The sequence below is a fragment of the Ochlerotatus camptorhynchus genome, unplaced genomic scaffold (assembly GCF_037179485.1).
Source record: "Ochlerotatus camptorhynchus isolate MF236.1 unplaced genomic scaffold, CSIRO-AGI_Acam_v1.1 ptg000330l, whole genome shotgun sequence".
Taxonomy (NCBI): Eukaryota; Metazoa; Arthropoda; class Insecta; order Diptera; family Culicidae; genus Ochlerotatus; species Ochlerotatus camptorhynchus.
The window spans coordinates 5,130,957-5,141,675 of NW_027040818.1; the positions used below are offsets into that span (position 1 = coordinate 5,130,957).

At 44.3% G+C, this 10,719-nt stretch overlaps 1 protein-coding gene across 2 annotated transcripts; it reads left to right on the forward strand.

Moving 5' to 3' along the window:
- Positions 1-1,688: 1,688 nt before the first annotated feature.
- Positions 1,689-10,030, forward strand: Herc4 (HECT and RLD domain containing E3 ubiquitin ligase 4). Of its 2 annotated transcripts, none has more exons than XM_065230303.1 (9): positions 1,689-1,884; positions 2,414-2,525; positions 2,600-2,786; positions 2,943-3,336; positions 3,403-3,817; positions 3,938-5,565; positions 5,634-5,859; positions 5,928-6,041; positions 9,160-10,030. In XM_065230303.1, exons 2-9 carry the CDS (start codon positions 2,457-2,459, stop codon positions 9,310-9,312), a joined length of 3,186 nt encoding a protein of 1,061 aa, XP_065086375.1. In that variant the 5' UTR covers positions 1,689-1,884; positions 2,414-2,456; the 3' UTR covers positions 9,313-10,030. The 2 variants fall into 2 exon arrangements, with proteins under 2 accessions (XP_065086375.1, XP_065086376.1); XM_065230304.1 differs by having other exon boundaries at positions 2,600-2,771.
- The last annotated feature ends 689 nt before the right edge of the window (positions 10,031-10,719 follow it).

Below are 10,719 nucleotides of genomic sequence, written 5' to 3' on the forward strand. Positions count from 1 at the left end.
GGAAAGTTGAAAAAACTGGCAGGAGAAGATGGAAGAATCATTCGAGCGAAGGCTGAAGAATCTTCCAAGGGAAGTCGAAATATCAGAGTTGGTTGGAAATGCTAACATGAAGCTTTAGTGTGATGATTTATTAGCTAGAGAATGATCTTTAGAAGAGGGTAGGTGGATAGTTCCGTTAGAGTACGGCAGTATGAAAATTGAATAGAAGTTGAAAATGAACGAAGGGCCATTAATGCGACAGTTTTTTTTAAAGATCGACGCACATTTTTGCCTAACCCGTACGATGTACGCGGGGACTTGAAGTATGTCTCCAAGTCCACAGGCAAAAATGTGCGTCCCTCTTTTTGCTCATAAACTGACTGCGGCTGTGGAATAGTTCTAGCGACGTTTTCATCACTACCTAAAGCTCCACGTTGCGAGAGCATTTCCAGTCGATGGTGTGTTATAATGCAGTTCTTCTTTACCCAACTATTGTGTTGCTCCTCTCGTCATGACCAACGTGATCATCTCAGAGAGAAGGCAGTAGGGTGGTTGTTGCGTGCTGTACCATCATTAGCATTGTTGACGGCTACTCCCGCCTTGAGTTGTTACATTCAAAGTGTTTTTTTTTTATGTTACTTCATACGCGATGTTAACGATTTTCAGAGTTGTATGGAAATACCCTCTTCTAAAGATCATTCTCTAGCTAATAAATCATCACACTAAAGCTTCATGTTAGCATTTCCAACCAACTCTGAAAATCGTTAACTTCGCGTATGAAGTAACGTAAAAAAAAAACACTTTGAAAGTCGAAATATGTTTCCGAGAGGAATCGTAAAATAATTTACGATGTAAGGTTGAAGAAAATTCCAGGAGAAAGTTGGAAGAAAATCCAGGGAGTTAAATAGGGTTTAAAAAGTATTTCTTGATTCCCCCGGAATTACCAGAAAGAGCCATCGACTGTTTGTCGATTCATGGGTAGCCAAAAACGGTGAGGAAATTGAAACAATAATCGAAAGAGTATCCATAAGATATTTTTAATGATGAATTTTTAAATGTTAAAGGCTCAAAACATTTGTGATATTCAGAAAGATACAAGTCTCTCCCAAAAATTTTCTCCGAAATTCGAGCGCGGGCAGACAATAATCATTTTGATTATTTAAAATATCGGTATAAATCGGTATAAAACTTCAAAAATCGGTATTCTGAGGAACCTTATCTGTGTATCGGTATCTAGTTCGGAAATCGGTATATCTGGCAACGCTGGCACACACACTCAAATGCTTCGAAATTCTAACCACTCGTTGTAAACAAACCAACACATTCTCGCCCAGAACGCATTCGCAATGCATTTTTTCTAATCACTCGAATCTGTCGAATCTGTGTGCGTGTGTGTATTTTTGATACGAGCTCAGATGCAACAGTTGTTGGATTACAAAAGAGCTTGTCGCGATATTATTATTTTGATCGGTATAGCGTCGGAATCGGATATAATTCATTACAATTAAGTCATTATTTTATGCATTCGGCAAAAGAACCTGACATCGCCAATAGCAGTTATTGAGTTATTTTTGAATTATTTATACGACTGTTAAATTTTTCTAACCTTCTCATATCTGCATTGCTCATTACGCCTTTTTCAATATCGTGCCTAGACGTCAGATCAGAGAAACTACACGAAGTTTTTTTTTCTCTCCTATCAGTTGCTACCGCAGTCCCCGCTCGTGTGAAATTTAATTATTTTTTACATTGAAAATTCACCAATTGAAGTGAAAATTTGTCATTCCAAACGGTTTGCTGTAGTGCAGTGATCCTAAAAAGAGTGTCAACTTGCGGTTCGATGCGGATGGCCAGCGTTTCCTGATATAGGCAAATCCTCCGTTCGACTTCGGTCCACAATAACAGGTTTGTTTTGGCTCATTTGCTTTTTTTTTGTGCTTTTCATATCGTTCGCGACCTTTCCTTGCTAAAGGCATATAATGGTAGTTCCATCTACAGCTGTAGAATGTATTTGTCCCGTGTAGCGTACGATCGAACGCAAGACCTTTCCGGATTTCTCTTGAGTACTTGAGAGATGCTTCTAGAACATTTTGTGTGTTCACCATTGGGTTGCAATTTCACGGTGCGAACATCAGCGGATAGTGCGGAAGCAGGTTATCCTCCTCATCCTAATAAATATTGATTTTCACTTTCATTCGTGGCATCGCGGGTCTTCAATGAACTATTTGTGAAAGAGCATTTTCAAAAAGGTCGTTCATGAAGATTTCTTTCTCATTTGGTTTGTTTGCGAGAAAGTGACGCAATAGATCGCATTGATTTAAACCAAATCGGTTCAACAAACGAGAAACCACAATAACCGAAAGAAATTGTCGTTCTGGAATAGCGAGCTGTTTCAAAGGAGAAATCCGCTTATCGATGTTTGTTTCCATTTCAGTACATTGAACGCACTGCAACGAAAGCCACACTACTGAAACGGTATGGCAGTTTATTGCTGGGGCAACACCGTCTACGGTGAATTGGGTCTAGGCGGTATCGAGGAAGAGCAGGTAAACAACTTTCGAACACAAAGGCACAATCATTTTCAACATGCCGTGATCTTCGGTTCTCATTTCTCCTGAAGGTGCTGCTTCCCCGGGAAATGGACTGGTGCCATGCATCGAGCGTCCAGCAAGCGGCTTGTGGTATTACACACACCCTGCTCCTGACCAAGGATGGGAAGCTGTTCTCCTGCGGCAACAACGACCACGGTCAGCTGGGGCACGATACCGACAATCTGCCCAACAAACGGCCACGTACGTGCCGATTTAGTATGTGATATTTTTGCCACATGAAATCGTGAATCATCCCATTAATTGCATTGCCTGTCCTCTATCTATGTCTGTTTTGTTTTGGTTGTTATAATTGAAGCAACTGCAACTTACGCTTAATCTTTCTCACGTCTCTGTTTGCTCTTAACCCGACAGAATTAATCTCTGCGCTCGAGAATTACATCATAACGCACGTCAGCTGTGGCACGGCGCACTCGCTGGCCCTGACCAACTGGGGACAGGTGTTCAGCTGGGGCTCTAACTCCATCGGACAGTTGGGTCACGATACGGACCAGCTCAACTACAACATTCCGCGGACGATCAAAACGATTGCCGCGAAAACGGTGGTCCAAATTGCATCCGGTCTGTTCCATTCCCTTGCATTGACCAACAGTGGCGAGCTGTTCTCTTGGGGAGCCAACGGTTACGGCCAACTGGGTCTGGGAACGACCAGCGAAAAGATTGTGACCCCGACGTTAGTCAAGTCGCTTGCGGGAATCCCCATCGCATTTATAGCCTGCGGAGGTAATCACAGTTTCGCTGTTTCCAAGTAAGATCTGCTCGCTTTATGGCGGCGTTAGGTTAGATTTAACTATATATTTTGATTCCCTTTCAGATCTGGTGCCATATTCGGCTGGGGCAAAAATACCTTCGGTCAGCTGGGTCTGAACGATCTCGTCTCTCGGTGTTATCCACATCAATTGAAAACGTTGCGAAATCTAGGCGTTCGGTACATAAGCTGCGGAGATGACTTCTCCGTGTTTCTCACCCAGGAAGGGGGAGTGTTCACTTGTGGAGCGGGGACGTTTGGTCAGCTGGGACATGGGACGTGCAGCAACGAGATTCTCCCGAGGATGGTGTTTGAACTGATGGGAAGCAAGATTACACAGATTGCATGCGGACGGAGGCATACGTTGGCGTTTGTGCCTTCCAGGGGGAAGATCTACGGATTTGGCCTAGGTGGAGTTGGGCAGCTGGGCGTGGGAATCAGTACCAGCTCCAATACGCCGCAGATCGTTCGCGGACCATGGGTAAGTACAGACGGTGGGAAATATTCGGTAATATCGACTACCTTACTACCATTTAATCGTTGAAGCCTTCTCAATGTTGACCATTGTCTTCTTTTTCTCCAATCCCTTTCGCATCCCCAGATCGATTCCGGATCGGATAAAATCGTCACTATAAACCCCGGACCCCCGGTCAAACTGATCGTGGGACGAATCTTCTCCGGTGGTGATCAGTGCTTCGTTTCGCTGCAAGCCAACGATTCCGACAATATAGGCTCCGCCGACTACCGTCTGCACGATCCCAACTCCCAGATCCTTTCCATGTCGAGTGACATCAGCAAAAGCCTGTGCCGGATCCAACCGGACGAAACCGTAGACATCGACCTGCTGACCGTGGTAGAAACCGTATTCAGAAGTTTGGCATGCTTCAACGGATCCTGGCTGCTACCCAACGAACAGCACTTTTGCTGCACATCCAAGCATTCCGGAGTGAACATGGAAGCCGTGGAAGAATCGTTCGAATGCATTCGCAAAATTGAACACGATACTCTGAAGCAGCTGATTTGGGAATCGATCTCCACGGATCTGATCAGCTCGCTCGTAGCTTCACCGGCAGATGTGGAAACGTTGCGAGTCTATCTGATGCTGCCAATGTACCACGAATTTATCAACTCCAAAAACTACCAGAAGCTGCATACACCCTTCAGCCAGGCCGTGCAGAACCTTCAGAAGAACCCCTTTACGATCGTGGCCCGTTGGTGGGCGAATCAATCGGTGGAGTACTTCGAACGCATGTTGGAGAATTTTAAAAACGTTATAGTATACATACTCAACTTCAAGTTCCCGAAAGCGATCGGTTGTAACGTGGAAAAGCAGGAAATTCGCTACGAAGCCAACCTGGCAGCGATGTTGAACGTGGTAGCAATTCTATACAAAATCAACCACACCGATCGGCGACAAAAACTGCTTTACGAACAATTCCACATCCACGAAATTGACGATCTGATCGACATCCGGCTGGACTACTTGCGCTGGGTGACGGACACAAACGGGACCTATTTCTCGCTGTGCAATTATCCTTTTATCTTCAACGCTTCCGCCAAGACTTACCTGCTGCAGACGGATCAGGGACTGCAGATGCATCAAGCGATGCAGGATGCAGCCCATGCGAGTTTTATGTCCGTTTTCCACCCGGATCTAGGCGTCCCGCAGTTCATCGTGTTAAACGTGTCGAGAGAAAACATCGTCCAGGACACGATTCGAGAATTGGCGCAATACACGGCGAACGATTTGAAGAAACCACTGAAGATTAAGTTCCACGGCGAGGAAGCCGAGGACGCCGGTGGCCTGCGGAAGGAGTTCTTCATGTTGCTACTCAAAGACATCCTTGATCCCAAGTACGGGATGTTCAAAACGTACGAAGATTCCCGAGCGATTTGGTTTACGGAAGACTACTTCGAAAACGAAGACACCATGTTCGCTCTGATCGGAATACTGTGCGGATTGGCCATCTACAATTTCACGATCATCAATTTGCCTTTCCCGCTGGCACTGTACAAGAAGCTTCTGGACGAGGAAGTAGATCTCACCGACCTGAAGGATCTCTCACCGATGGTGGCGCAATCGATGCAAAGCATTCTGGACTACACGGAACCGGACTTTGAAAAGGTGTTCGATCTGACGTTTTCGACCACGCGGGACTACTTTGGCGAAATGCAAACCATTGAACTGAAACCGGGTGGCGAGCGGATTCGGGTGACGCTGGATAATAAGTAGGTGTTTTTGGAGACACGCTTTCCGAGCGAAGCGGTTTTATTTGGAATGGAATTTTTCATTGCAGAGAAGAATTCGCCAAACTGTACATCGACTATGTGCTGAACAAATCGGTGGACAAGTCGTTCAAGCAGTTCCGGTTCGGCTTCATGAAGGTGTGCGGTGGCCGTGTGCTTAAGCTGTTCAAGGCCCATGAACTGATGGCGGTGGTCATCGGCAACGAGGAGTACGACTGGCACATACTGGAGGAGAATGCCGAGTACAAGAATGGATACAGCTCCGGTGATCGCTCGGTATGTTTTTGAGGATGGACCGATGCTGGTGGGTGTGGGTGGTGGATTTAATCGTTTATTTCTTGCAGATCCGGTGGTTCTGGGAGGTCTTCCACGAGCTAACGCTGGAGGAGAAGAAGAAGTTCTTGCTCTTCCTGACGGGCTGTGATCGTATACCGATTCAAGGCATGAAAGCAATCAAGGTGAGTTGGTGAGTCTTGTCAGCGATTTTGTGCGGTTTGATTGTTGGATTTTGGACATGGATCGGGCATGTTCAGTGGATTGCTGGAAAGCTTTACCAAGGGGGCTAGGTTTCCCTGGGCATAGAATATCATTGTGCTTGCCACTCAATATACAAAATCATGCAGTTCATCTAGAACACTACTAAGTTGATCGCTACAGAAGTGTAAAAAGCCTAGAAGAAAAAGACAAGCGTAACTAATCAAATTGACGTATCTGATTTTGCTATTTATTTGTCAGCATCAACAGACTCGATATGGTTCCAGTGATGGTTTAACTTAAAATTAAAATTGAAGTCATAAGTTAAAACTACAAAACATTAAAACATGATCATTGACTGTTTCCATTTCTGGGAGAAGAATGAAGAGAAACGTCTCCGAAGTGTTAGTCGTGGCAGGTGAAAATCGAATACTGATGAAACTCGGTTAAATACTCGCTGCAGTCCGCCTATTGCACCGTTGATTGCATAGTTTGTCCTACGTAGTGGCATTCTCAGCATAACATTGTTACGAAGCATTCGGGGTTGGACGTTAATGTTTACTTGCTCCAAGATTGCCATGCAATCAATTCTGCCATGTAACGTGTCCGTGACAAGCAGGGCTTTTGAAGTATCTCTTCTGGTGCGAAGAGGCTCCAAGTCGATCAGCTGGCAGCGACTTTCATAGCTGGGCAAATTAAACGGGTTTCTCCAAGGTAACATTCTCAACGCGTATCGCAGAAAGCGGCGTTGAACGGACTCGACTCTCTCAGTACCATTGTTGTAGTTCGGACTCCAAACCACAGAACAATATTCTAGAATGGAACGTACCAGGGAACAATACAGTGACTTAAAGCAATTGATGTCGGAGAAATTCTTAGCTGTTCTGAAGATAAAGCCCAATGTCCTTGACGACTTGTCGACGACGTACGAGATGTGTTGCTTATATGTAAGTTGAGAGTCCAGGATGACACCTAGATCTTTTACATGGCTCACACGTTCAATAATGGTGTCCCGGAGAGCATAGTGAACAATAACTGGTTCTTTCTTTCGGATAAAAGTGATGACTGAACACTTTGCAGGATTTACTGTCATTCGGTTCAAATGGCACCAGCTGGCAAACGCTTCAATCTGACGTTGGAGGAATTGACAATCATCGATCGAGCAGATCCGTAAGTAGATTTTGAGATCGTCTGCATACGATAGTCGTGGACCTTCGATAACTAAATTCACGCCATTGAAGTAGAGTAGAACATCAACGGTCCTAGATGACTTCATTGAGGTATTCCTGACGTAGCTGCGAAAATGTCGGACTGGCAGTCACCATGGGCTACCACCAACTGACGATCGGCGAGATATGAGCAAAACCATCTCCAGAGATTTCCGCTAATCCCAAGTCTATCCAATTTGGCGATCGCGATGGGGTGATTTATCTTATCGAAGGCAGCAGACAAGTCAGTGTAGATGACGTCTGTTTGTGACCTTTCAACCATACTTTGCGTGATGTACGATGTCAGACACAGTAGATTCGTGGTAGTAGATCGACCAGAGGTGAAGCCATGTTGATCTTCACTTAGATACTGCTTGCAATGGGAGATGGTGTTTGTTTGCGTGGGTGAGTTAGCAGTTAAGAGAAATCGGGTTCCGTTTATGGTGCTGAGCTAGCAGCATCAACTTCGCATTGGGGATGATTTCCGACATGCCCACAGACCATTACTTCATCTTCGCGGATAGTCTCAGTTCGATTGAGGCTATTCGGTCGATGAAATAAGGTAGGCACTCATCTTATTTCCTTTCAAAGGTAAGGGAGCAGATGAGTTTGCTGGTTGAAAGATCATATATGATTACCTTTGTATGGGTCCCCTCACATTCCCCCCTATTCTGCGAGTCACGTGAATCTCTCTCACCGTTGAGGTGACAATAGTCACCTCGTGTGAGGTGACTCTCCATTTGATTTGCATGGAGAGTCACCTCACACGAGGTGACAATTGTCACCTCACCGGTGAGAGAGAGTCACGTGACTCGCAGAATAAGGGGGGTTGCTCAATCCCAGGCAATGAAAAGACAAACTCTCCCGCAAAGGTGGGCGCACAACAAGGTGAGATTTATGATAGAAGAATTTCACAAGATGAAGGTTTCCCATTAGTACATCAGAGTTCTCTTCTAAGTTGGCAAAACGATTGGACGAGTAATTCTCTTGGCCGGGGATACATTCCATTACTCCAAATGTTTCTTCGAGAGCGTGGTTCAAAGGTCTGGATGTAAGTCGGGGATTAATTCGCGTGATGTCAAGACTTATGTCCAACCACTAAATAAACCTCGTTGACAGCAATATATGTAGTTGCAGAACCGGTTATGATTACATCGATCACGCCGTTTGGCTTTGCCCGGGTAATGACGCCTCCAGAGCATGTCTATTGGATACCCTAGTGGCCCTTCCGTGAAGTAAGAGATGTATTGGGAACCCGTGATCTTCTCTACATGCAGGCGATCTACGAATTCCTTTGTTTGTCTGATGTTTGAGTTTGAGGTGACCATCCCCTCCTTTCCACACATTTTTCAGCCATTGTATCCCAGTCTTATTATCCACCTGTTTCTGTGCTACTCGCCCCTGCCCAGCCAGGATTTGATCACCCGACCGAGAGTAGTATCTGAAGGAGGTTTCAGAATCCTGTTTCCTACCTAGCTCCTTCCAATAAAAATTGTTACCCATTAACCTCGAGCCCGCCACGAGTAATTGGTACCCAATACTAACCTAGATTTACTGTTGGTTAAAATGTTAATTAAAAAATTACGGATTTTTGGCTCCGCAAAGTGTCACACACGACTGAGCCTAGTAAATAAACAAACTAGTTTTTAAAAAATCGTGTTTGATTCGGTGGCGTGCTTCCAGTTAATATTTTTCTTTGAAGGAAGCACAGATTTATTTTTGTTTTGTCTCGTTCCCCTTGATGGTAATCTGTAGAGGTAAGATTGACTCATTCGGCTAAGCCTCCGCAGAAAGAGCGAAGGGAAGGGTTGAGTGCCGGAATAATTTTCTCACTAGTTCCACTGGTTGAAGAAGATTATGGGGTTACCTTACGAAAATGTTTGCATCATTTCAGATCAACATCCAGCCGACGCCAGACGACAAATTCCTCCCGGTGGCGCATACCTGCTTCAATCTGCTGGATCTGCCCCAGTACCAGACGAAGGAGAAACTCAAGTACAAGCTGCTGCAAGCCATTCAGCAAACTCAGGGCTTTAGCTTGGTGTAACTAAATTCTGTGAGTGAGTAACTGCGTAAGTACCTACAACATATGTGACCCTGCCTATGACGACGAAATCAAATTTCTAATAAGAGTGCAGTTGAAAATTTTGGAATATTAGGAAGCTTAACAAGTACCACCAATAAATGCGGTCGTCGGTAGTAGCTTTAGAGAATCGCGAACAACATACGCCTATTTAAATAATATATTCCATTCTAAGTTTGGTGGCGTGATGCACAGGATATATGTAATCTTCAAAATAATATAGGAGAAAACTACAATATGTAGTGCGAAGTGTGACAGTGCCTGAGCCTTTCACATTCACGATTCTCGTTGTTGACCTTTTTGTTGGAACCATATGGGAGCTTTAATATTCTTATGGGCAATTAGATACGACTGACTGCACGATGCCGACCTGTTTCAGAGGTCGACAGCGTGAATTTTTACTATAACTCTTTAAGACATGTTTGTTGTGAAAAGATGACGAGTTAGCCTATTTATTCCATAACTTTATGAACCAGTGAAGTGAAGCGGAACGAGAAAAATTACCCGTGACGCATTTTGTTCATTGCCAAATTGCCAATAAAAAAATTTATGAAATTTATAAATGTATTTAGCCCCGTCATTTAAAATTATTTCGGTTGAATTTTGTTGATAAGACCAACGGATAACGCTGGTATTTAATCGTTAACTAGGTTGAAATAAACTGAAAATAAATTGCTTTTTTCGTAACTCGAATTTTCCAGGAAATATTCTCATAACATATTCGAAAGCCTCTCGCCTCGTTTTCCCGCAAATCCTAAAAGATTTCGAACACCTAAATAGCCCTCAAAGGCCATATTTACGGAGATAAACGGAATGAAAGATTTGGAAAATGCAAACTGGCCTCATATTATGATTAGGCCAAATTTACGGAGATGAACGACTTTAAATACAGGCATACTTCGATTTTATGCTCCTAAATTTTACGCATCCTCGATTTAACGTACTTCGATTTTACACACAGCGCGCGTATGGAACCGGAAAGTGGATTCCGTTTTCAAAGACTTAGGATTCCAGCCAACGAAATCGGATTCATGCTTATATGTACGACGGACTAACGGTGAATTTACGTACAATCTTATCTACGTTGACGATATGATCATCGCAGACGGAGCGGGAATTCGAGACGATTTTCAAGCATTTTCGAGTTTGTTTCACCGTGACGGATCTAGGAGACATCCGTCATTTTCTTGGAATGGAGATAGAGAAAAGTGCATCCGGGTACAAGGTAAATCAAGCAACGTACATCCGGAAGTTGGGACAACGTTTTTGGGTTGGACAAGGCGAAACCGTCGAAGATACCGCTCGACATCAGCTACCTACATCAGAAGGAGGAGACGGATCAGCAACCCAGTAACCACGATTATTTGAGTC